The sequence below is a fragment of the Manis javanica genome, chromosome 12 (assembly GCF_040802235.1).
Source record: "Manis javanica isolate MJ-LG chromosome 12, MJ_LKY, whole genome shotgun sequence".
Taxonomy (NCBI): Eukaryota; Metazoa; Chordata; class Mammalia; order Pholidota; family Manidae; genus Manis; species Manis javanica.
This window is the reverse complement of record NC_133167.1, coordinates 56,724,881-56,752,140: the sequence shown is the minus strand read 5'-3', so window position 1 is coordinate 56,752,140 and position 27,260 is coordinate 56,724,881. Positions and strand designations below refer to the sequence as shown.

Sequence of the window (27,260 nt, the reverse complement as noted above, 5' to 3'; positions counted from 1 at the left end):
AAAAAAAAAAAGAAATGGACGTGCTTACAGTCCCTGGTATTTGAATGCTTTCAAAACAGGAATGAAAAATTATCTAACACTTCAAACACATCATTATTTTGCACACAAGCTTAAAACAAGGTGGGCCAAGGAAATACTTTGAGCACTATATTCAGAGGGCCAAACAATGTGCTTAAAGAGCATGTTTAAAAAAGGACCCCTATTAGCAAAATTAGTTGGCTTCCAAATGACCATCCTCATAATTCTGCCTTGCAGTCTGGCTATTAGGGCTCGATTTTAGGGTGTGTGCTAGCATTAGCTTCTCCTAGGGGTATCTACTGGCATTACCCTTGGCTCTCCCTATGACGTTGTCTCTTGGTTCATGGACCAATTTAATTGCTCATTTTACTGACCATGAATACTTTCTTTTCTCACCTCTCTTTAGCCCTGCATTATACTGACCCAACGTGAAAAAACAAGAGAAAAAAACGTGGGATTAAAAGAAAGAACAAATAGGAAGGAGTGGAGGGCTGTTAATAAAAAAAGGAAGAATAAGTAAGAAGAGCAAGAAGAAGCTACCATATATCTTTGCTTGAAAAGAAAGTCATTTAATATGCCAACACTTTAAAAAGTAGGTTTCAAAAACAGATATTTCTCCTTTAAATAACAGATTTAGGAGTGAAGGGAGAACACTGCAGGGGTGGTTGGTAGGTCATTTTAAACATTTGATTCAAAGTAGCTTTCATACCTCTTTGGGATTCAAGGAGATGATTGCTGGTAGTGGGAAGTAACACTATGGTTCAGACTTAGACTAAAGAGAAAACTTCTTTGACTCTAAGAGGATAAGGATGGGATGACCATTAGAGGTTGGTGTATGCTAATATGCTCACAGTAGCCTTCTTACAGCATAACCTAAGCTAGTGGGGAACAAAGGCAATTTCCCCTTTCAGAAAATAAAATAATGGGAATAGGTGAGTAGAAAGAGAGTTGAGGGCTACTTGGGAGGTTAATCAGACAAATTACTTCTTCTGTAAGTTCTCCTGAGTATGGAGTAGGGATTCGTAAAAGTCTATATTCTGATGTAGCCAAATCAGATTTAGCCAGAGCTGGGTACAGGCCCCAGTCATAAATCATGACTTACGCTACAACAGCCTCAAACCTGGCTGTCTCTGGGGCTCTAGGTGAGTCTTAGTACATCAAAGATCTACTTCATTTCTTTAACCCCAAAGAATACTTTCGATCATTGGAAAAAAAAGCAATCCCATCAGACCTGAATTAGGACAGAAGAGACTTGCCTTTGAGAATATTACTTGCTCCTGGGTGCTTGATCACTGTTGGCTGCAGAATATAAATGGGCTGATGAGGCTAAGAAACCTGGAAGTACAAAAAGGCCAAATATTAGGATTTGTGAATAAACTATTTTTGAGTTATGATCTCTACAGTGTTTAAAAAAAAATCACCTTGGAAACAACTGGCCCAGGGCATCCTTTTAACTATTTATCATTGATCTACAGGCAATGATAAAAATAAATGTGTAAGCTTAAAATGGGAGTAAGCCTGATTTTACAAAGTAACTTAAATCATATTATGCCACAAAAATCACACTAAATTCAACTACCCCATTTATAAGAATTAATTCTTCTGTGAGTACATGAATTGGATTTGGAAATTTGATTTTAATCATTTTCAAAATGTGATTGTATGAAATATTAAAATATATAATTCATATAGAATATCAAATTATGAAATTATGCCTTAGATATTTTTGATGACTTGGTTTAATCAATAGTGGCATTGCATACTGCTTTGTGGGAATAGCATTAACTACTTTTAGGTCTAGTTGGTCTAGAGCTTACCCAGTAAATGTTGAAGCAGATGTATATAGAGACACATAAGAGCAGCGGTTCTCAAGATTGGTCTGGAAACTCTTGTGGGTCCTCAAAAACCTTTCAGGGGGGTCAATAAGGTCAAAACTATTTTTCTAATAAGACTAAGATATTATTTGTCTTTTTTACTCTCATTCTCTCATGGGAGTGTAAAGTGGTGTTTTCCAGTAATTACATGGCATGTGATAGCTCAACAGATTGAATTTCAGAAGTAGATATAAGAACCTAGTGTCTTTTATTAAGCCAGACATTAAAGTGATTTGCAAAAATGCCATTTTCTCATGCTTGTTTTCCCCTGGAAAAATATACTTATGAATAGGTATTGGTTTGTCATTATTATTTTAAAATAAATTGAAAAAGAAATATTTTAAATACTTTTCAATTTTAATTTCTAATATGGTATAGTTATATAGGTAGGTAAATATCAACAAGTCTCAATTTTTAAGATTATAAAGAAATCCTAGAGACCAAAAGTTTAAGTTTACTTAAAAACTTAAAATTATAAAAGTTTACTACTTTGGAGTAATAATTGAGAAGTATCAAATCTTGATTTTGTATGTCCCAAAGAAAATAATTACTTTAAAGTGACCTCTGACTTTGTTTAGAAAATGCTTGCACATTGATCATTTTACAATAAATCTGAGAGTCAGGCCAGAAATTAATCCTACTTAACATATGAAGAAATTAAGGAACAATGAATTTAAGATTTCACAGTAAATTCGTATTAGCACAACAGAAGAAAACAATGTACTTTCAACTCTGTCCCAATGATTTGGCTGATTAAATCTGTTTCTCCATATTTATATAGTGGGATTATGGATTTGAACATCCTGAAATAGATGATTATTGTAACAGAACCACCTGCAGCCACTTTCATATTAAACATTCTTACTTCCTGAGCTAATCACAACTCAATACTTTCCTGTTGTTCAAAAACATTGTCAACTTCTTTTATAGAGTTTGTTATGTCTTCATCATTTGCTGATACCACCTCTTTTTATAACTGTCAATAGTTTCTCAGGTGCACCATTTGAGAATGAATTTCAAAATAGTGATCTTTCCAGGCTTGTCACTCTCAAGAACTTATAATAGCTCCCAACAGATCATGTTTTTACTCCTCCTCTCTGTTTTCAATGTTCCCATGATTTGGCCTCACATTACCCATTCAACCTTATTTCTTTTTTGCCTGACATGGATTGTCAGGACAGCTGTCATCCTTACATTAGCCTCACTCCTACTTCCCTAACAGCATTTAGAATTTACTCCATTTTTGCTCACAGATCCTTTAATACCCTTGGGAAATAGTCATTATCATCCCAATTTGATAGACAAGGAGCCAAGCCCAAAGATATTAATGTGACAAGCTCAAGACAATACATCTGGTCAATGGTAGTCAATATTCAAATCTAAATCTGTCAGTGAGGCTAGAGCTCTTATTCATTACACCAAATAAAATAGTAAGTCAATTAAATTTCAATGGGTTAAATGCTCCAGGATTTATGCTCAGACTGCTCAAAGGAAAACACAAATGCTGTTATAAGAGATACATTTAAATACATATGGCTTAAGAAAGATAAAAAGTTTTAGGATAGGATAACACACACACACACACACACACACACACACACACACACAGAGAGAGAGAAACTGGAACTGGTGTGGCTAAACTTTAAGACAAAAATCATTATAGAAACAAAGAGGGATATTTGATAATTACAAAACCTCAATCATACCTAATATATAGCTTCAAAGTAGAGACAGCAAAGATCAGCAGTACAAGAAAAAATAAATATATAATAATAGTGGATGAAAACTGGACAGCTACATGTAAGAGAATGAAACTGGATCATTGTCTAACACCATACACAAAAGTAAATTCGAACTGGATCAAAGACCTGAATGTAAGTTATGAAACCATAAAACTCTTAGAAAAAACATAGGCAAAAATCTCTTGGACATAAACATGAGCAACTTCTTCATGAACATATCACCCCGGGCAAGGGAAACAAAAGCAAAAATGAACAAGTGGGACTATATCAAGCTGAAAAGCTTCTGTACAGCAAAGGATACCATCAATAGAACAAAAAGGCATCCTACAGTATGGGAGAATATATTCATAAATGACAGATCTGATAAAGGGTTGACATCCAAAATATATAAAGAGTTCACACACCTCAACAAACAAAAAGCAAATAATCCAATTAAAAAATGGCAGAGAAGCTGAACAGACAGTTCTCCAAAGAAGAAATTCAGATGGCCAACAGACACATGAAAAGATGCTCCACATTGCTAGTCATAAGAGAAATGCAAATTAAAACCACAATGAGATATCACATCACACCAGTAAGGATCACCACCATCCAAAAGACAAACAACAACAAATGTTGGTGAGGTTGTGGAGAAAGGGGAACCCTCCTACACTGCTGGTGGTAATGTAAATTAGTTCAACCATTGTGGAAAGCAGTATGGAGGTTCCTCAAAAAGCTCAAAATAGAAATACCATTTGACCCAGGAATTCTACTTCTAGGAATGTGCTTTAAGAATGCAGCAGCCCAGTTTGAAAAAGACACATGCACCCCTAGGTGTATTGTAGCACTATCTACAATAGCCAAGAAATGGAAGCAACCTAAGTGTTCATCAGTAGATGAATGGATAAAGAAGATGTGGTACATATACACAATGGAATATTATTCAGACATAAGAAAACAATCCTACCATTTGCAATAACACGGATGGAGCTAGAGGGTATTATGCTCAGTGAAATAAGCCAGGCAGAGAAGGATAAGTACCAAATGATTTCACTCATCTGTGGAGTATAAGAACAAAGAAAAATTGAAGGAGCAAAACAGCAGCAGACTCACAGAACCCAAGAATGGACTAACAGTTACCAAAGGGAAAGGGACTGGGAGGATGGGTGGGAAGGGAGGGATAAGGGGGGAAAAAAAAGAACGGGGGTATTATGATTAGCATGTATAAAATGTGGTGGGGAGCACGGGGAGGGCTGTGCAACTGAGAAGACAAGTAGTGATTTTATAGCATCTTAGTATGCTGATGGACAGTGACTGTAATGGGATTTGTGAGGGGGACTTGGTGAAGGGGGGAGCCTAGTAAACATAATGTTCCTCATGTAATTGTAGGTTAATGATACCAAAAAAAAATGATAGTGGTTGATTTTAATATACTTCTACAATGGATAAAATAAGGAGACAAAATACCAATTATAATATAAAAGATCTGAATGATACCACCTTTAGGTCAAATTTGTATTTGGGGAATACTGTACTCCAAAATGAGAGAATACAAATTATTCTACTTGGAATTCAATAGTAATGAACACATTCTTGTCAAAACTTTAAGTTAACTGCTTATAAATTTATAGTCCTAAACACATATATTGGAAAACAAACACAAAAAGGCTGAGAAATCAATGAGCTAAGCATTCAAGAAATTAGAAAATAAAAAAGGTTGAAGATAGGAAATGATAGGAATATTAGCAAAGATTAATAAGAAAGCAAGCATATGTGTAATAGGATCAACAAAGTAAAAAGTTGGTTCTTTAAAAAAGTAATAAAGTTGGGTCTTCAAAAAAAGTAATAAAGTTGATAGGTGTCTGACAACTGATTTAAAAAAAAGACTGGGTAAAATAACCAATGTTGAGAATGAAAAATGGGATGTGGAATACTCACTAGCTTATTTAATGAGGTCAAAAAAACCTGACATGTTTCTATTAGAAAAAGGAAAATAATAGACCGACCTTACTTATAAACGTAGATATAAAATCTTGAAACAAAATTTTAATACTCTGTATTCAGTAACATATAAAAAGGCCAGTACATCATGACCAGATTGGGTTTATGTCAGCATTGCAAAGTTGGCTGAACAGTGGAAAGCCAATCCACACAATTTACTATATTAGCGAAAAAAAAAAAGGAAAAATCATATGACCATTTCAATACATGCAGAAAAAAATATGATAAAAGTCAATATCTACTCATGATAAAAATTCTCAGCAAACTAGAATTAGAATGTGAGTTCCTTAATCTGTGAAAAGGCTTGTTAAAAAAAACCTGCAACCCACTTCAAACAATGGTGACATGTCGAGAGATTCCCTTTGAAATCAGCAACATGATAAGGGTGCCACTACCACAACTTCCATTCAACAGTGTACTGGATGTCCTGGCCAGCTGTGTAAGGCAAGACAAATAACTGGAAAGGAAGAAATAAACTATTATTATCCACAAATGATATAACTGAATGTGCAAGATCTAAAAGAATATACAATAGTTAAGACAGTGTAATACTAAGTTAGATACATAAACCAATGAAAGAACACAAAGCCCCAGAAATAGACTCAGGCTATATGGGCACTAAATTTATGACAAAGGTGGCAATGTAGAACAAGATCTTTTCAACGAGTGGTGCTCAGACAATTGGGTACTCAAATGGAAGAAAAAAAAAGAAAAGTGATCTCTACACCATGAACAAAACTCAAATTCAGGTAAACTGTAGGTGTAAATGTAAAAGAAAAAACAATTAGGCTTTTAGAAGGCAATATAGGAGATTCATCTTCTTCCATATTCACAAATGATGATATCCAAATGGTCAACAAATATACAAAAAAGGCACTTGATCTCATTAGTAATCAGGCAAATGCAAATTAAAGTCATATTAAGATAATAATATATAATGGCTAAAACTAGACTGACAATAACATGTTAGAGCAATGGGAACTCTCATATGCTGCTGGGATAGATTTTGTATAATTTATTTTCATTATCTATTAAACATACACAAACTCGATGGTCTAGGATTCCACTTTTAGATGGGTACTTAACAGAAATTCATCTATATATCAACTTAGAGATTTATCAAAGAATGCTTCCAGCAACCTTATCCACAGTAATCTCAAACTGGAAACAACTTGAACATCATTAATCGGAGAATAAACCCTGATATATACATACTTCCAATGGAATGCTATACAGATAAGAAAATGAATGCACCACAACTATAATGCAACAACATAGATGAATTTCATAATGTTGAGTGAAAGAAGACAGACATAAAAGAACATACTATATGATTCCTAATATACATGTGCCAAAAAAGGTAAAGGATGCAGGCTTAATTGTTAAACTATAAAGAAAAACAAGGGAAATGCATATGACAAATGTCAACACAGTAGTTACCTCTGGCAGATAGGGAGGTGGTGTGTTTGGGAGAGGACATGACGGGGACTTCTGGGGTGCTAGGAATGTCCTACTTCTCGACCAAAATGGAAGTTATATGGGTGTTTGATGTGTGACAATTTATGCTTTGGTTAACTTTTCTTCTCTGTGTTATATTTCATAATAAAAGAGTAAAAAAATACAAGAATTCCTTTATTCAGGGATCACTCAGCAGCTCTGAAGATAAGTAGTGAAAAGCAGTGCAGTAAAATTTGGTACATATTTCAGGAGTTAATCTATCCTATTTAGATTTTTTTTGCCTCATATGTTGTAAATGCAAATAAAAGCCACACCATGTAATTCCACAAGTCATGGACTCAACCCTCTTGTCTCAGCTTGTAGTCTTCTCTCCATTGGGATCTGAGTTATTAAGGCCCAAGTGTCCCAGGTCATGAGAAGGAACAGGTTCAAAAAGATGGCCCTCCTGAACATGATATTCACTAAAGTTTTGCTTTCTGTGGGAATCATAAGCATCTCATTTGTCTGTGCATTGTTCCTCTTAGAGCTAAGGAATGACTGGAAAAAGGGGCACTCTGCTTGTGCTCTGCTTTTGTAAGAGGAGAGAGGAAACACTTCACCAGGATTGCCTACATCACACTTATTCTACCAATAGTATCACAGTTTTTTCCCCATGTATAGCCTAACTCCTAATTAATCTAATTGAACCCTGTAGACGAGGCATTGGCTTAAATACTTTTGCATCTCATGGAACATAGTAAAGAATTAGGTATAATAAGTTCTCAACAAAGGCTTTTACTGCCTACATGTATTTAATTACAGTACATGTTTGAAATGTAGGTAATCAGCAGCGTTTCCACTGGGATACAATTTTGCTTTACATCAAGATTTCCTTCACCTGGAAGAAAAGGCTTTTTATTATTCTGTTAATATCCATAAAAAATAAATTTTGCCTCCTGAAAGCTGGCAAGAAACATGTCCATACCTCAATTTGGACAAGACTGAAGAAATCAGTTAACTACATTTACATTTAAAGCATGCTAGTAGTTTTAGACTGAGCTCTCCAGGAGTCAAACAAAAATTAACAGTCTGGGTACATTGCAAAAAGATTCTGAGGAAGTTGTTGCTTATATAGCATTTTGGCAAGAAATCTACAAATTTTACATGATTACAGTCAAATGTGCTAGTTGGTTCTTCTAATGCTCTTCCTGTAACATCTAGAAAGGGTGTGAAAAACTCCACAAGAGTGGCTGTACTCTCAAACTCCAGGAGCCTTTCTCCTAAGAGCACTCAGCAACCACAGTTTACTGCTTCTCCTGTCCTTTTCTTCATTCCCCCTTCATCAGACATAGCCAAAGGATAGAAGCAGCAGTTAAACAGGGTTGGGTTCAGTGATTCCAGAGCTAGACTGGATCTTTAATGATGAACTCTTTCTTAAGATCAAAAGATCTAGCATACAAATCAAATCCTCCACACTGTTGCCTCAATTTCTCAGAACTATTAAATAGTTATTTTGCATTAGTCAAATAACTGCTGTAATGTCTTAACTCTTTCATAGAGCCTGCGTTAGAAAGTGGTTTTTCAGAAAGGAGGTGACTTCATTGGGTTCGGAAAGCTTACGGTAACCCTTTCGCTTACCATTCCCAATAATTATCTTTGAATTGCACATCATGCCAAAAGGAACTGTACTTCTGACGGTTAGGTCTGTAAGGGGGCTTTATAAAAGCCTATCAAATCCACTGGCTAAAATCGGCAGTGGAGCACTATCCTATGAGATCCCCCTAATTTCACCACTGCCATTGTCCAGCAGTGGAGTCAATTTGTAGATAAGCGAGAAGTCTTAAGAAGAGCTGTTGGGTAATTTTACCAGCAGCAATAAAAAAAGTTGCTCCTGTTAAGGTGAAGAAGGGCACAGCATCCAGTAATGAACGAGAACCTAGGCTGTAACTCAGCTTTTGCATTTACTAGCTGCACGCCCTCGGGCTAATTAGTTTCTCCAGCCTCAGTATTTTCATCTGTAAAATGGAGATTACTTACTTGAGATATAGCATTATGTAGAGTGCCAGGCACGTAGGGAGCGATGAGAAAATGATAGCTATTTGCTCTAATGGTTACAAGAAATAAGAGAGTTTTGAGTCACTTTAGTGACCCCGCAGGGAGGAGGGAGTGGGTGAGGAAGTAGCAGCTCCTTTAGGGAAATAATGGGGTTGGTTAATTTGTCCGATCCGGCACCAACTGCTCCAGGGCGTCTGCCCCTGAAGCTATTCCAGAGGCTCAGACCACACCCGAGGGCACCCCCAAGGTATCAGAACACGCCGGGGGAGTTTGTGGTTTGGGTCCTGGTTCCCCCCAGCCTGGGCAGGGCCATCACGGGACAGATTCAACTCACCTGCCAGGCAGGTGAGCCCCCTCAGGGCGTGCCCGTGGAGGGCGGGCTGGCGCGGTGGGCGGGAGCAGAGAACGTGAAGCTCCAGGCGCACTGCACCCGCCGCCCAGGCGTCGCGGTGGCTGCCGGGATGCGCCGCAGCGAATGGTCGCGCCGGGCGCCGCTCTGAGCGACCTTTCACCCGAGCCCAGCGGTTCCCGGCGGCGGCACAAGGCGGAAGCCATGGCGGAGGCGGCGGCGACGCCTGCAGCAGGCAGGACGGGCGTGGGCACGGGCTCTGGCTCTGCAACAGACCGGGACGGGGACCCGGAGCGGGATCGCGCCGGGCGGAGGCTGCGGGTTCTCTCGGGCCATCTTCTGGGCCGGCCCCAGGAGGCTCTGAGTACCAATGGGTGCAAAGCACGGAAAGCCGCGGCGGCGCCCACTGCCACTCCCGCTGCCCAGGAGTCAGGCACCATCCCCAAAAAGCGGTGAGTAGCGACTCTATGAAACGAGCTGGAGGAAAGGAGCCAGGCCCGGCCTGTGCTGCTGGGGGGCACGACGAGGAGGGAAGGGAGGTGACACGGGTGGGCGGAAGGCATCCCGGTCCCTGGAAGTGCGCACCGGTCTGTCGAAGAGAGAGTGGACGAGACCTGGACTCTTTATCAGGGGGGGAGCGGGATGGAAATGGTGGATTTTGGTCACTATTGAGAGGTACAGACCTGGAGAACTCTTACTGGAAAAGTCTTGAAGGTTCGGGACCCCTTTTCTTGGATTCTTAAGGCCAGGCATTCATTCTCTATCTTGAATTAATACTCTGGGGCCAAGATCGTGGAATGAATGGGAAATGACGGGGTTCTATTACGGTCCTCCGAGAAGATAAAAGTTTGTACTACATGATGGGTCTCTTCTAATTCGTGCAAGCCTGGGAGCGAGCCGGCAGTAGTGGCTCCTGGAAGAAGGTGCTGACTGATTTCTGTGGGGCAGGTTTCCGCTAGTTTAGAGGCATGGTCTTGTGACTTTCAGGGAGGAATCAGAGGGATGGGTAAGAAGCCGAAAGAAGCAGAAAACTGCAGACGCTATTCAGCCATTTAGTCTGTAGTGGTTGCTACTGAGCTTTGGCGTAACCAGAAGCTGAAAGACACTTGTCTGTGGTTGATGATTTTTGTAAGAGATGTTGACTTCCGACTTTTTGGAGAAAGCTTAAGCTCTGATGTGAGCTACTGGGAGATGTATTTTCTGAGATGAGGCTTTGTCAGGGTGGATAAACTTTGAGAATGGAAAAAAAAAGTTGCTAATGTTTAACGTGTACTGTCAATGTGCCTGAGATTGTGCTAAATCTATTTCTTTTACTCCTCCAAATTATGAGGTAGATACAGTTGTCTCTCATTTTACAGATGAAGAAATGAAAAAGGTATAGAAGCCTTTTAACAGTTTTGGGTACGTTAGGGTGAAGGATTTTCAGAGTAAGGATTGTCTGAGTAAATCTTCAGATTTTTTTAGAAATAGCCTGACAAAGGAGAAAAGTGTTCTTGGCAGAAAATTAGTGTTCACAGGGTAAGCAATGAGATACAGATTAGGGAACTACTGGGAGTTAAGTGTGGGAGGACTGGGTGTGTGATGGGATGAAGGCTGCTGAAGGCTTGCTTTGTTGCAGGGTTTTAGGTGGGGAAAAACATGATTACCTTGACCTTTTAGAAAGGTCACTTTGGGCACTGTAGGGAAGAAGGTTAAGTAGTTTAGTATATAATGGCTGGGAATTTAGAGAGTTTGAATTTCCATTACACAATTCTAGCTGCATGACCTTGGGCAAGTCATTTAACCCCTCAGAGCTTCAGTCCCCTCAACTGTGAAAGTGGGGACAGTAATTTTTGCTTTGCAGTGTTACTGTGAGAATTGAAAAATAAAGGGTTAAGTGACTAAGAGGTTAGTGCAATGCTGGTTACATAACCCCTTCAACCTATGGTAGATAAAATTTTCATTGAGTGCAAAAACAGGGAGAGCAGTAAGGAGACCGTTAGCCCATGAGAAATGTTGCAATTCTGAACTAAGTCATTATGTTGGGAGTAGGGAACCTGTTTGAAAAATGTCAGGAGATAAATTTTCAATAATTTGTTACCAAGTGGTGGGGGGAGGAAGGAACCAAGGATCACAACTGGCATCACTTGATGTAATAATAGATGTCATTGGATTTAAAAACTTATATTTTTCTGAATGACTTCATGTACATTTATGCCTACTCCTTTGTAGGCATCTGTGTGACTATACAGTTATCTGCAAGTTCACACTCTTAGGACTAAGTTGGTAGGGCAGATTTTCCTGATGGTTGGATCTAGGGATGTTGGTCTGCAGTATTCAGAGAAAAATAGTAATGTTTGTATGGCAGACTGGGGTAATTCATGTGGATGAGGCTTCCTATGGCTGAAATGACTGGTCTGTGTGACTACTCCATAGACTAAAGATATAACTGTAACTCATTGATGGCATAGATTACAGCAGGTAGAAAACATTGTTCTTTGATTCAGGGTTAGGTGTGGCTAGTAGTAAAATCTAGTCTTGTACAACCGTGTGGATGTTTGGATCAAATTATGAGGGAACACAAAAACTTGTATTAGATGGAACATAAAAAACTTCCTCCAAAAGTGATCTACATAAAATATTGTTCATGGGGAACTCAGGTCTCCCTTCTACTTCCTATTGCTTAGCTGGGCCTCATTTTGCCAGCAGCAGTCTAAAGGGAAGGCAAATGATGGAGCAAGGAGCCAGCATGTATATTTAACAAAGTGTGAGTGTGACTGTGTATCAGTTATTTTGGAATTGTTTAGTGATGTTTGTTATTTGTATAACTCCTCTTTTCTTACCTTGGATGATGTCATTGGTAATTCTTTTATCTCATGGCTGGTTATAATCATGGAATTAGAGGAGTGACTTCTTGAAACTTCATGCTTTCATTCCTTTCATATCCATAACAGTTATGTCTATGTTAATTTTCTCAGTGTATAGAGTACTTGCTTTATGACAGGTATTATCCTAGGCACTGGAGGTAAAGAGATGAATAATAGTCCTGGCCTCAAAAAGTTCACAATCTAGCAAAGGAGATAGACATTACAGTACAGTTTGAAGAGCCAGTGTAGATAGAGGTTCAGATGTAGCACAAAGAAAAGAGTGATATACTCTATCTGGGGATCAGGAGAAGCTTTCTGGTGAAGGTTTTAAAATATGGATGATAGTGTGGCAGGTTGATTGGGTGGTGAGGAGAGTTAGTATTCCAGGCAAAGGTAACAACATATGGCAAAGCAAGGGGGCATGAAAGTGTGTATTGTACTTAGGTAAGTAAACAATTCAGTATTGGTAGAGATGTGAATAAAGTGAAAAGAGGGTACTGATTGACAGGTGATGGAGGCCTTTGGTCTGTAGGTCGTCAGTCCATTCATTCATTTACTTATTCATTTACTTGTTCATATGTGAATAGAGTGCTTACCATGCATCATAATAGCAGTGAACAAAAACTGCCCTTAAGGGCTTACATTCTTGTTAGGTTGCAGATACTGAACAAACAAATAGTATAGTGTGTCAGATGGTGATAAATGCAATGAAGAAAAATGAAGCAGCTCAAGGGGTTAGGAGATGGAGAACCCTTGAAGATAAGCTGGGAAAGGACACGGTCAGGTTGGTTTTGGGTTTGAGAGAAATCACACCAGTTGCAGTGTTAAGAATGGACTGGAGAAGGATGAGGATGGACGACATAGGGAGATCAGTTAGGAAAGGCTTTTGTAGTAGAAAAGATGAGAAAGAATAAAGGATTAAAGCAAAATGATGGCAATGAGAGTAGAAAGGAAAGGATAAATTTGAGTTTTGAAAGTTGTGCATTAGGTGATAATTAAAATTATGTCACTAAATGCCAGGGGAGTTTGGAGACGATGAAAATAGCAAAGGGATGATAAGAGTCCTGAGGCATGTGGACGATTGGGAGGGCTGACGGATTAAAACCTGTTGTACTTGTCACATGGTCTCCTAGGAGTTGGCCTAATTACTTCGATCCAGGAACATATCTTCCCATTATTTGAAGTTGCTGAGCAGAGTTTTGAGGGAGATAGTTTACTTTTAGACTCTGTTTTTCTGTAAGTGTGTGCTACTCTATGAAGAGTTTCTTTTTGGTCTTGCTTGTGAATGCAGTTTTAGATTCTCAAAAATCATAGTAAATGTCAATTAAGGATGTGATATTTTTATGCCTGGGTTTTGGATTTTATTTTTATATTTTTTAGAACTATTATAATGTTATGAAAAAGAGAAGAATAAAATCCCTTGTTTACATCCATCTCTCCATACTGATAACCACTTTCCCTTTTGTAATTTTGTCTCCAGCCTCATTGTGATTTGCATTAGTCAGGACTGCTCTTACAGAGATTATAGATTCTCCTGGTTCAGATCAAAAGAATGATAATAATTGTTTAATTTGCTTGCTTATACTGTCATTTATATAACACCATTCTTTAAAAAATAATGTATTATGTAACATCTACCAAAAGCCTTGGTTAGATGGTTTCCAGAGGAAAAAAGCTGAATTAACCTTTTCTAAATGTTTCCTAGGAGGACAGCCTGAAGCCGTAACAGCTCATGCATTTCTGCAACTACATAATTTGCACAAGTGGCCTGACTTGTGACTTAACACCATTTAATAAAGTTAGAGCTTATTTGAGTAGTTATGCTGATTGAAATTCTTAGCCTACTTTGGGTTTTTAGCTAGAAATTCTAGTGATAATAGCAATTGCAGTTTTAATTTAAGTCCTAATGTACCAGACACTGTGCTGACTTTATGCACATTATTTTATTTACTTCTCACAACCTCTCTGAAAAGTAGGTGATGTTATATGTATGTTACAGGTGAGGAAGTGGAGCTCAGAGTAATCAATTTGTCTAAGTCATGCAACAATAAAGTAAGACAGCATTTAGTATCTGTTCTGTTTTAGGAGTAATGTATTCTTTCCCCTGTGTGGTATTACTGCACTTGATGTTTTGTGTGGTGGTGGGGCAGTGAGGGAGGATCTACTTGGTATTCATCAAGTTGCTTTCTTTATTATGCCAAGTTTCAAACCTTTTGTGATTAAATAAATCATGATCAAATATAATGTCTTATAATTAAGAAGGAAGACATTAGTTTATATTATACTTATTGAATAACTTATAAAATGTAGGATCCTGTCAAAATAAAATTAATAATGTAAGAAAATATAATGCATGGTTTTAAAAAGATAGATCATCCTATTTCCCTTTGTAAATGGATTTTGCTGTTTGACTTGTGGGAGAAGACAGTGTTGATAAATAAAGGGAAAGCAGAGGAGGAATATGGAAGACTTAAGATGGGAGGAGAAAGGAGGAAAAGAGAAGTCATGGAGGATTTACTGCTCAGTTGTAAGTCAACTATCTTTAGACAGTAAATGAACAAGACACCTGAAAGACTGGTTATTTGGTATCATACTTTTGAGACGGACCACATCTTCTGCAAATAGATGTCTTTATCTCAGGAAGTTATTTACCATAGAGTTACTTACCCCCTGGTCACTTAATACAAATATCTAGGAATAACTTAAATGATGTGTTTTTAGGTTGCAGAAAAATGTGGTAGTCAGATGAGATGGTTTATGGAACACTTTAACAACAAATGCTAAGCAAGTATTACTCTTTTCAGGTTATTGTTATATTATTATTATTATTGAGAGGATAACTTCTGCTGTTTAACAGGTGAGTATGTTAATTTCAACTCCAAACCAAACGGAAGGATTCTGAGTAGAGTTTACTCATTTGACATCAAGTAGTAACTGCCTTCCTCCATTAGTATTCTCTTTATTTGTTGGGCTTTAGGGTTAATATTTAATTATGTCACTGTCCCACATCCAAGTTCAGAATCAGTTGAGAAGACACAGAATATAGATAGACAGAGGTAAAAATGTCAGCTTTATTACTAATAAAGCCAGTGGGAAAAAACAGCTTAGATCTGGACTACCTGACATTTACCTTGAATTAGCTAAACTCAGTCACAGGTAGTGTTGGTCCGCAGAAGGCTTCCAACTTCTACAACGCAGAACCAACTCCAGTAAGCCTCACACATGGTACTGAGAGACTGGAGTATAGAGTGTAGCAGATGGAGTCTAAAGGGAGAAAGGGCTTACCCTGGGTGCTTGGTGCCTTTTCTCAGAACTCACTAACCAGGTAAATCCCTCCAGCCATGAGAAATAGTGAGTGTATAAGGGTTGGGGGGAGTCCAGTACTGTTACTCTTCTGATGTCCCTCCACATTGAAAATTGGAGGCCAGACAATGGAGGTATTGCTGGAATATTTTTGAAGAAAGTAAGGGAAAGGGCCGAAAACTTTATGGTAGCTGAACCGTTTTCCACTTGAGTCATTTGTGTGTGTTATCCTCATTGCCTTCAAAATACATTATAATTTCCATGGTAGGGCAGTTCAGGTCCCCCAGGAGGTCTGCCCAAATTTGCCTCTCTAGGCTTCTCTCTTTTTCATTAGTACCTACTATGTACTTTAGCTACACATCAGAATTACTGCTATTCCTGGAATATGCATTTCCTTTCCTCTTCTCTTTCTTTGATAGGTTAGTGTTTCCCAAAGTATAGTACACACAGCACTGATGGTCCTGAGATAGTTTTGGGTGGTACATGGATTAAAAACTTGGAGGGTTATAAATATTTGTGTGTGTGTCTGTGTATGTGTGTGTGTGTGTGTGTGTGTATATATATATATATATATACACTTATTTTTTGTTAAACCCTTTTGAACTATAGATGACTTACTATAAAAGTAAATGCACAAATTCTAAGTTTACAGGTTAATCACTTTTCACAAAATGAACACATTCTTCATATCAGCATTTGGATTAAGAAACAATATTACCAGTACTCCAGTACCTCATGTTCATTTCCAGTGTCTCCTCCCATCAGAATAACCACTACCTTGACTTTTTTTTTTCTTTTAATTTTTTATTAAGGTATTATTGATATACACTCTTATGAAGGTTTCACATGAAAAAACAATGTGGTTACTACATTCACCCCTATTATCAAGTCCCCACCCATACCCCAATGCAGTCACTGTCCATCAGTGTAGAAAGATGGCACAGATTCACTCTTTGCCTTCTTTATGTGACACTGTTTTCCCCATGATCCCACACACCATGTGTACTAAACATAATACCCCTCAATCCCCTTCTCCCTCCCTCCCCACATGCCTGCCCACACCCCTCCACTTTGGTAACCACTAGTTCATTCTTGGAGTCTCTGAGTCTGCTGCTATTTTGTTCCTTTAGTTTTCCTTTGTCGTTATACTCCACAAATGAGGGAAATCATTTGGCACTTGTCTTTCTCCTCCTGGCTTATTTCACTGAGCATAATGTCCTCCAGCTCCATCCATGTTGTTGCAAATGGTAGGATTTGTTTCTTTCTTATGGCTGAATAGTATTCCATTGTGTATATGTACCACATCTTCTTTATCTATTCATCTACTGATGGACACTTAGGTTGCTTCCATTTCTTGGCTCTTGTAAATAGAGCTGCAATAAACATAGGGGTACATATGTCTTTTTGAATCTGAGAAGTTGTATTCTTAGGGTAAATTCCAAGGAGTGAGATTCCTGGGTCAAATGGTATTTCTATATTTAGTTTTCTGAGGAACCTCCGTATTGCTTTCCACAATTGTTGAACTAGCTTACATTCCCACCAGCAGTGTAGGAGGGTTCCTCTTCCTCCGCAGCCCCCCCAGTATTTGTTGTTCTTAGTCTTTTTGATCCTGGCCATCCTTACTGGTGTGAGATAATATCTCATTGTGGTTTTAATTTGCACTTTCCTGATGATTAGTGAGCTTCTTTTCATGTGTCTGTTGGCCATGTGAATATCTCTTCATATCCTCTGCCCATTTTTTGGTCGGGTTATTTGCTTTTTGGGTGTTGAGGCATCTGAGTTCTTTATATATTTTGGACATTAACCTCTTGTCAGATATGTCATTTACACATATATTCTCCCATACTATAGGATGCCTTTTTGTTCTGCAGATGGTGTCCTTTGCCATACAGAAACTTTTTAGTTTGATGTAGTCCCACTTGTTCATTTTTGCTTTTGTTTCCCTTTCCCAGGGAGATACATTCATGAAGAAGTTGCTCATGTTTATGTCCAAGAGAATTTTGCCTATGTTTTTTTCTAAGAGTTTAATGGTTTCATGGCTTACATTCAGGTCTTTGATCCATTTCAAATTTACTTTTGTGTATGGGGTTAGACAGTGATCCAGTTTCATTCTCTTACATGTAGCTGTCCAGTTTTGCCAACACCAGCTGTTGAAGAGGCTGTCATTTCCCCATTATATGTCCATGGCTCTTTTATCATATATTAATTGACCATATGTGGTTTTTATATCAGGGCTCTCTAGTCTGTTCCATTGGTCTTTGGGTCTGTTCTTGTGCCAGTACGAAATTGTCTTGATTACTGTGGCTTTGTAGTAGAGCTTGAAGTTGGGGAGCATAATCCCCCTGCTTTATTCTTCCTTCTCAGGATTGCTTTGGCTATTTGGGGTCTTTTGTGGTTCCATATGAATTTTAGAACGATTTTCTCTAGTACGATGAAGAATGCTGTTGGTATTTTGATAGGGGTTGCACTGAATCTGTAGATTGCTTTAGGCAGGTTGGCCATTTTGACAATATTAATTCTTTCTATCCATGAGCATGGGATGTGTTTCCATTTATTGGTATCTCCTTTAATTTCTCTCATGAGTGTCTTGTAGTTTTCAGAGTATAGGTCTTTCAGTTCCTTGGTTTGGTTTATTCCTAGGTATTTTATTCTTTTTGATGCAACTGTGAATGGAATTCTTTTCCTGATTTCTCCTTCTGTTAGTTCATCATTAGTGTATAGGAATGCCACAGATTTCTGTGTATTAATTTTGCATCCTGCAACTTTGCTGAATTCAAATACTAGATCTGGTAGTTTTGGAGTGGATTCCTTAGGATTTTTAATGTACAATATCATGTCATCTGCAAACAGGGATAGTTTAACTTCTTCCTTGCTGATCTGCATGCCTTTTATTTCTTTGTGTTGTCTGATTGCCGTGGCGAGGACCTCCAGTACTATGTTGAATAGAAGTGTGGAGAGTGGGCATCCTTGTCTTGTTCCCGATCTTAAAGGAAAAGCTTTCAGCTTCTCGCTGTTAAGTATAATGTTGGCTGTGGGTTTATAATATATGGCCTTTATTATGTTGAGGTACTTGCCCTGTATACCCATTTTGTTGAGAGTTTTTATAATGAATAGATGTTGAATTTTGTTGAATGCTTTTTCAGCATCTATGGAGATGATCATATGGTTTTTGTCCTTCTTTTTGTTGATGATGTTGATGGATTTTCCAATGTACCGACCTCGCATCCCTGGAATAAATCCTACTTGATCATGATGGATGATCTTTTTGATGTATTTTTGAATTTGATTTGCTGATGTTTTGTTGAGTATTTTTGCATGTATGTTCATCAGGCACACTGGTCTCTAATTTTATTTTTTTGTGGTATCTTTGCCTGGTTTTGGTATAGAGTGATGTTTGAAAGTATTCCTTCTTCTACTCTTTGGAAAACTTTAAGGAGGATGGGTATTAGGTCTTCACTTAATGTTTGATAAAATTCAGTGGTGAAGCCATCTGGTCCAGGAATTTTGTTCTTAGGTAGTTTTTTGATTACCTGTTCAATTTCGTTGCTGGTAATTGGTCTGTTCACATATTCTGTTTCTTTCTGGGTCAGCCTTGAAAGGTTGTATTTTTCTGGAAACTTGTCCATTTCTTCTAGGTTATCTAGTTTGTTAGCATATAAATTTTCATAGTATTCTCTCTTGATTCTTTGTATTTCTGTGGTGTCTGTAGTGCTTTTTCCATTCTCATTTCTGATTCTGTTTATGTCAGTAGACTCTCTTTTTTTCTTGATAAGTCTGGCTAGGGATTTATCTGTTTTGTTTATTTTCTTGAAGAACCAGCTCTTGCTTTCATTGATTCTATTGTTTTATTCTTCTCAATTTTACTTACTTCTGTTCTAATCTTTATTATGTCCCTCCTTCTACTGACTTTGGGCCTCATTTGTTCTTTTTCTAGTTTTGTTAATTTTGAGTTTTGACTGCTTATATGGGATTGTTCTTCTTTCCTGAGGTAGGCCTGTATTGCAATATACTTTCCTCTTAGCATGGTCTTTGCTGCGTCCCACAGATTTTGCAGTGTGGAATTATTGTTGTCATTTGTGTCCATATATTGCTTGATCTCTGTTTTTATTTGGTCATTGATCCATTGGTTACTTAGGAGCATGTTGTGAAGCCTCCATGTGTTTGTGGGATTTTTCATTTTCTTTGTGTAATTTATTTCTTGTTTCATACCTTTATGGTCTGAGAAACTGGTTGGTACAATTTCAATCTTTTTGAATTTACCAAGGCTCTTTTTGTGGCCTAGTATGTGATCTATTCTTGCAGATGTTCCATGTGCAATTGAGAAGATTGTGTATTCTGCTGCTTTTGGGTGTAGACTTCTGTTGATGTCTGTTAGGTCCATCTGTTCTAATGTGTTGTTCAGTGCCTCTGTCTCCTTATTTTCTGTCTGGTTGATCTGTCCTTCAGAGTGAGTGGAGTGTTGAAGTCTCCTAGAATGAATGCATTGCATTCTATTTCCCCTTTTAATTCAGTTAGTATTTGTTTCACATATGTAGGTGCTCCTTCGTTGGGTGCATAGATATTTATAATGTTTATATCTTGTTGGATTGACTCCTTTATCATTATGTAATGTCCTTCTTTGTCTCTCGTGACTTTCTTTGTTTTGAAGTCTATTTTGTCTGTTACAAGTACTGCAACTCCTACTTTTTTCTCCCTGTTAGTTGCATGAAATATCTTTTTCCATCCCTTCACTTTTAGTCTGTGTATGTCTTTGGGTTGAAAGTGAGTCTCTTGTAGGCAGCATATTGATTGATCTTGTTTTTTTTATCCATTCAGCGACTCTATGTCTTTTGATTGGTGCATTCAGTCCATTTACATTTAGGGTGATTATCGATTGGTATGTACTTATAACCATTGCAGGCTTTAGATTCATGGTTACCAAAGGTTCAGTGTTAAATTCCTTACTATCTAAGAGTCTAAGTTAACTCACTTAATATGCTATTACAAATACAACCTAAAGGTTCTTTTTTTCTCCTCCTTTTTCTTCCTCCTCCATTCTTTATATATTAGGTAGCATATTCTGTACTCTTTGTCTATTCCTTGATTGACTTTGGGGACAGTTAATTTAATTTTGCATTTGCTTAGTAATTAGCTGTTCTACTTTCTTTACTGTGGTTTTATTACCTCTAGTGACAGCTATTAAACCTTAGGAACACTTCTATCTATAGCAGTCCCTCCAAAATAGACTGTAGAGATGGTTTGTGGGATGTAAATTCTCTGAACTTTTGCTTATCTGGAAATTGTTTAATCCCTCCTTCCAATTTAAATGATAATCTTGCCAGATAAAGTATTCTTGGTTCCAGGCCCTCTGCTTCATTGCATTAAATACATCATGCTACTCCCTTCTGGCCTGTAAGGTTTCTATTGAGAAGTCTGATAGCCCGATGGGCTTTTCCTTGTATGTGATCTTATTTCTCTCTCTGGTTGCTTTTAATAGTCTTTCCTTATCCTTGATCTTTGCCATTTTAATTCCTATATGTCTTGGTGTTGTCTTCGTTGGTTCCTTTGTGTTGGGATATCTGTGCATCTCCATGGCCTGAGAGACTATCTCCTTCCCCAAATTGCGGAAGTTTTCAGCAGTTACCTTCTCAAAGACGCTTTCTATCCCTTTTTCTCTCTCTTCTTCTTCTGGTACCCCTATAATGTAAATATTGTTCCATTTGAATTGGTCACACAGTTCTCTCAATATTCTTTCATTCTTAGAGATCCTTTTTTCTCTCTGTGCCTCGGCTTCTTTGTATTCCTCTTCTCTAGTTTTTATTTCATTTGTCGTCTCCTCCACTGTATCTGATTTGCTTTTAATGCCCTCCATTGTGCTCATCAATGATTGGATCTTCGACTGGAATTCATTCCTGAGTTCTTGAATATTTTTCTGTACCTCCATGAACATGTTAATTTTTATTTTGAAATCCCTTTCAGAAAGATTCATGAGGTTGATGTTATTTAAATCTTTCTCAGGAGTTGTATTCATAATTTTACTTTTAACCAATTTCCTTTGGCATTCCATATTTGTATATGGCGCTCTCTAGTGCCCAGAAGCTTTACTCTCTGTAGCTGCTCAGCCCCTGAAGCAATGTCGGGGGTCACAGGGAAGTGGTATTGGTGCCTGTGGGGAGGAAAGAGCTCTTTCGTGCTTACCAGCTGCTATGCCTGCCTCCAGTGCCAGAACCAGTGGGCCGAGCACACAGTATAAGTCTCTGTGCTTTGCTTTTGTAGTTGCTGTAGGTGGGGCTTCCTTCTGGCTTGCCTAACCCCAGGGTAGCGTTTACTGTTTTTTTTAAGCCAGGTGGGGCTGGCCAGGAGAACTGCACAGTAAGCTGCCTATCACGGAAGCTTGTAACCTTGAAGCTGTGTAGCCACCCAGGGAGCTGGAGCGCCTGAAGATCGTGAAAGCTCCCAACCTGCTGGGCAGAGTCTACCCAGACAATTTTGTCTACCTGTCCTTTCTCCTGAGCAGTAAGCTCTGTGCAATCCTTGCCCATTTAGCAGCCCTCTTGCTGTTAGGAAGTCTCTCAGACTGCCCGCCTCCCTTTTGTCCCAGATCAGCAGGATATGGATCCCTTCTTTCCACAAGCGGCTGTAATCTCAGTCTCTCCAGGAATTCTGCCTGTCTTAGCTTTCCAATCCCCTAATCATGAGAATACCATGCAAGCACCATGAAATGTAGGTTTGTGCTCCAAGAGCAGATCTACGGAGCTAAGTATTCAGCAGTCCCAGGCCTCCACTCCCTCCCCACTCTGTTTCTCTTCCTCCCTGCTGGTGAGCTGGGGTGGGGAAAGGACTTGGGTCCCACCAGGCCACAGCTCTGGTATATTACCCTGTTCAGTGAGGTTTATTCTTTTTTCCAAGTGTATGCAGTTTGGCGCACTCCTCTTTTCTGTTGCTCTTTCAGGATTAGTTTTATTAATTATATTTTTGTATTATATGCAGTCTTAGGAGGAAGCCTGTCTCACCTCTCACACCACCATCTTTAATCCTTTTCTACCTTGACTTCTAACACTAGAAGTTTGGCTTTGTTTGTTTTGAATTCTATATAAATGGAATTACAGTGTGTGTTCCTTTGTGTTTGGCTTCTTTCCCTTAGCATCATGTTTGTGACATCTGTGTTGTTGCATCCAGTTGTATTTTGTTCATTCTCATTGCTGAATTGTATTCTGTTGAATGGATGCATATCCATTATGTTATTGCTGGGCATTATCTATTTGCTAGTTTTAGGTTTGAGTAGTTGTTTTATTATGAAGCACCTGTCAAACTAGTCTTTACAGATATTACTGCATAGATAAAGGCTAAAATCATTAAAATAGCATTTAGTATTTGATATGTTCAATTTTAAAAGTTCATAAATTATCTGAGGTAAGAAACGAAACTCCTAGATACTAAATCATCCTTATAAACATATTAACTTTGTAAACACAGTTACCTTAAAGTCTGCGATGTTCAAATGTTATTCATGAACTTATTAAGCTTTTAGCTTCAAGTCACAAGTCTAAATCTTTATTTACTTACATATTTTAAATTTGTTAAAATTTAAATCTTACAGGCCAGATTCCTTTGAAATTTTTAAGTATATGAATTTTAAGTATATATGAATTTTAAGTATATAAAAGATCAATTTTTGCATAGTTTCTTAAAAACATTAACATCTGACTTTGATTCTCTTCTCTTAAGCATTAATATATTTAATTCTAGATCTCTTTGTAGGTGAAATATGCTTACTCATTAAGGAAGGCAATTACTGTTTTAGGTGAACTGGTGTTAACTTTTGTCAAGGGAGTTTTGCCTCTTGGGTGAGATTTGGTTATAGGTATCATCACTCACTAAAAAAATCATTGTATTGTATTTTATGTAATATTTGGCCTTTCTGGTATATCTGAAGTTACTCACTAGAGGTTTGGGCCAGGATGCTGACCAAAGTCTTATTGGCAACTACACCAGGACTGTCCGAACTCTATTAATAATTGCCATGTCAGGCAGCCTCATACCACCAACTGGAGAGTGTTCATGTACCCTGGGACCTTGTAATCAAGTAATATGAATAATTTGTTATAGTCAGAGTTTGCAGTTCTCACTCAGATTGATTATGTAGTTGGATTTTGCATTTTTTCTAAGGGTGTTTGAACTTTACAAGAGTCCAGCATCAGGGATATTAAAATGAGACCAACTTAAATTCCATTCTGCTGTCAAATTGTATAAATCAGTACTCTCCACTAGAGCTTTCTGTGGTGGTGGAAATGTTCTGTAATCTGTGCTGTCCAGTATAGTAGCCACTAACCACAAGTGGCCATCAGTCCTTGAAATATGGCTAGGGTGACTGAGGAGCTGAATTTTAAATTTTATTTAATTTTAATTAATTTAAATTTAAATAGGCCCATGTGACTAGTGATACCATTTGGATAGCACAGGCATAGATTGAAACCTAACTCATCCATTTTTGTTCCCAAATGAACTTATTTTTCTGGGTTTTCATACATGTGTTAGTTTTAGCACCAGTCCTATAGTCATATCCTTCAACCCTTAACTCTTGAACTTCTTTCATTCTTTTCTTTTAAGATTGAACTCTCTTGAATTAATTTATTCAAGTTAATAATTAATTCTACAGTTAGCCTGCTGCACTGTATATATGTTCAATCTCACCTGATCCTCACAACCATCCATTTTACAGATCAGAAAGTAAAGGTCATAGATAATTGCCAGAAAACAGTCACTTGCTGCCTATTCACAAAAATTCTTAAATGTGAAAGTAGTAGAGCTGAGATTTTAGTCCAGATTTTTTATCTCAAGTCTAGAGCTTTTTTGTTGATACTATACTGATATCATCAAGTCATATTAATTTTTATTCATGGTCTTTCATCGATTTTGTGCATTAAATGAGTATCAGTCACTGTGTTGTAGGTGCTTGGGCTCCATCAATGAACAAAGTGGACAAAGATCTCTGCCCTCATGGAACTTGTATTCTAAGGGGTAATATGAGTAACTAAACATAATAAGTGAATTTTTAGGTCCTCTAGGGAAATAAAGTAGAGCAGAGTAAGAAGATAGGGTTCAAATTTTAAAAAGGATGTCACTGGAGACCATGACACATGAGCAGATATTTGACAGAGATGAAAGAGTTTAGCCATCTGGGTATCTAGTTGGAAGAGTGTTCCATGCAGAGGAATAGTGTGCACAAACACCCTGAGGGGAGGTGCATGTCTTGTATTAAGAAAGTGAAAAGGAGTCACTTCAGAATCCCCCAACCACTGTTTAAAGTATGTACCTTTTAAACTCAGCTTCTCACTGACCTGTCTCTTCTGTTTTAAAAATGTTTCTTATTCACACCGCATTTTCTCTCTTGCACAATTTTCCTTATGTCATGCTCTGGAAGACGTTGTTTGACACCAGGCTTCAGTATCTATTGTTTTGGGAATTTTCCTCTCACTGTGAGAACTGGGGGAAGGAGACATTAAGCTATTATCTGTTACTTCTTCCTCATGAGTTCTCATATTACCAACAATAACTCTAAAGTCATTAAATATCATGCTGTATAATAGGTAGGCCTGGAGGCTTAATTCATTTAAATCATCTAGATACTTTCTTTCCATCTCCTCACTTGTTTGAAACTTAATCTGCCCAAGTTTGTTGGCAATTTATTCAGTGATTTCTAAGTGCTAAGCACTGAGGAGGGTTAGCACATAGTTTTTTTGCCTTTGGGGATTTACAGGTCTCCTAAGGAAGCCTGATGCGCCCTCTCTCACTGCAGGGTGCTAAGTGCTGTAACAGGTATGGCAGGAGAGTGATGACTGGCAGCAGTGGAAAGGCAACTTCATTTCAAAGAAACAAACTTGCAGAGTTGTGAGGGTACTATTCTGTGTCAAGATGCTGTGCAAAAATTCTTAAATGTGAGAGTGAAAACCTTGATGAGGGCATTGGGATGAGAACAGAATTAGAATTAGGGTAGGAGAATGTGGACAATATAATAAAGTTTATAAAACTGGTCTGACAGTTGGCTATAGTAATGATGGGGGCCTTTAGCTATCTGGATAGTGTTTTGAAGTCTTATTCTGGTAGCAGCAGAATACCTGGAAATTATTTTGTTATTACAAAAAAATGGAATTATAAATAATTTATTCTGAAATGTTATACATTTCTGTTGCAGAAAAAAATAGAAAATAATAGGTAAACAGAATGAAGGCAAACATCCACACTAATCAAGAGATAACCATTGTACTATCTTGTGTCTTGGCATCTTTCAGATGTGACATGTGTGTGAAAAGTCATGCTGTAACACTGTCTTGAAACCACCATTTTTCACTCACTACATTGTGTATAACTTTCCATGTCAAGAAGTATTAATGGGCAACATCATCCTCAGTGACTGAACAAGTATTGTACCATGTAGGTACCAAAGACCAGTACAGTATTATATTTGTTTCCAGTTTTCCCTTATTATACAGATTGCTGTGATAAGTTTTTTACAGTTAAATCCTTAAAAATTTCTTTAAGACACATTTTTAAAAAGGGCTTTCATGGGTTAAAGAGCACTAGAGTATATCATGTTTACCTCAGTGGGCAGAGGCAGAAAGAAATAAAGGACAATTGTTTGAACTTAATTTTGACTAAGAATAAAGAATTGGAAATGATTGGAATCTTAGGAGAAAGACTGCCATCATGTTTGAGCAGATTTATATAATTTAAGAAAGCAGTTTTTTAGAAATTCTAATAAAAGGAAATTAGATATTTTGGCCTGAGTTGCTAAGGGGAGAACAAAATATGACCCTAGGGAGCCTTAACCCTGCCTGGACCTCTGAGGTGATGAGGAGAGAGCGCTGAGTCAACTGGCTTAGGTATGCCAATTGAAACCACTTCTTAAAATGTATTTATTTTTATTATTATCAGCAAATGTACACTCCATGCTTATTCAGATGGCTCGTACTCTTACTCTTCAGGCAAATCCCTCTGTTTGAGATGATGTACTTTAAGGATTATAGTGTGAGCAGTTTTCTTTTTCTCCCAAAATGTTATTTGAAAAAATTTAAACATATTGCAGAGTTTAATTTTATAACCAACCAGTACAGTAGTACAACCACTTGGTAGCATTTCACTGTGCTTGCTTGTCACATAGTTATCCATTAATCCATTCTTTCCTCCATTTAGTGTTAGTCTATCATATTTTGTAAGAACATCAGTAACTTCATGTTTGAAGTAAACTCTCCTGTATTAGCTTTCACCACTGTTGGGAGAATTTTAAAGTTAATATTTCTTACTCTTCAATCTGCATTTTCATCTTTTAAGTTATTGGACATTTCTATCTGAATATCTTGGTGTTTTGAATTAAAAAAATACTTTTTTGAGGTTTTCCTTTTTTATATTGGTTTTGATTTATAGATAGTATTTTGTCTGGAATATGGAATTTCTACCATATTCCAAAACAATTGGAAGTTTAGGTGTTTTCTTCTCTCAGTTAGAGATGAACCCTAAGTTTCTGAGCTCTTGTAATACTTTGTACTCCCTGTATTTAGTGAGTTTGGTAGGTAGTGAGTTAGGATATTTACTAGCTAAAGTATTTGTGAAGCTTCATTAATACATATATTAGATTGCTAATAGATTTTGGTTTTATTTCCAAGTTCTTGCCATCTAC

General features: G+C 37.7%; 2 protein-coding genes across 11 annotated transcripts in view; one reads left to right on the top strand and one right to left on the bottom strand.

The window, feature by feature from the left end:
• LOC140845052 (endogenous retrovirus group FC1 Env polyprotein-like) overlaps positions 1-9,556 on the bottom strand; it is a 74,210-nt gene extending 64,654 nt beyond the window's left edge. For 2 of the 4 annotated variants that reach the window (XR_012123681.1, XM_073218662.1), the window contains exons 1-2: positions 9,441-9,556; positions 1,275-1,353 (exon numbers count right to left, since the gene is read on the bottom strand). The gene's annotated coding sequence lies outside the window, so the exon portion shown is untranslated. Of the gene's footprint in view, positions 1-1,274; positions 1,354-1,835; positions 2,033-9,088; positions 9,156-9,440 lie in introns of those variants that run through there. The other 2 variants (XM_073218663.1, XM_073218664.1) reach the window with 2 other exon arrangements.
• Positions 9,496-27,260, top strand: part of AGPS (alkylglycerone phosphate synthase) — a 170,578-nt gene continuing 152,813 nt past the window's right edge. The window contains exon 1 of one of the 7 annotated variants that reach the window (XM_037000307.2): positions 9,496-9,907. In XM_037000307.2, the coding sequence (XP_036856202.1) occupies positions 9,582-9,907 (326 nt within the window). In that variant the 5' untranslated portion in view covers positions 9,496-9,581. The remainder of the gene's footprint in view (positions 9,908-27,260) is intronic. The other 6 variants (XM_037000308.2, XM_073218660.1, XM_073218659.1 and 3 more) reach the window with 6 other exon arrangements.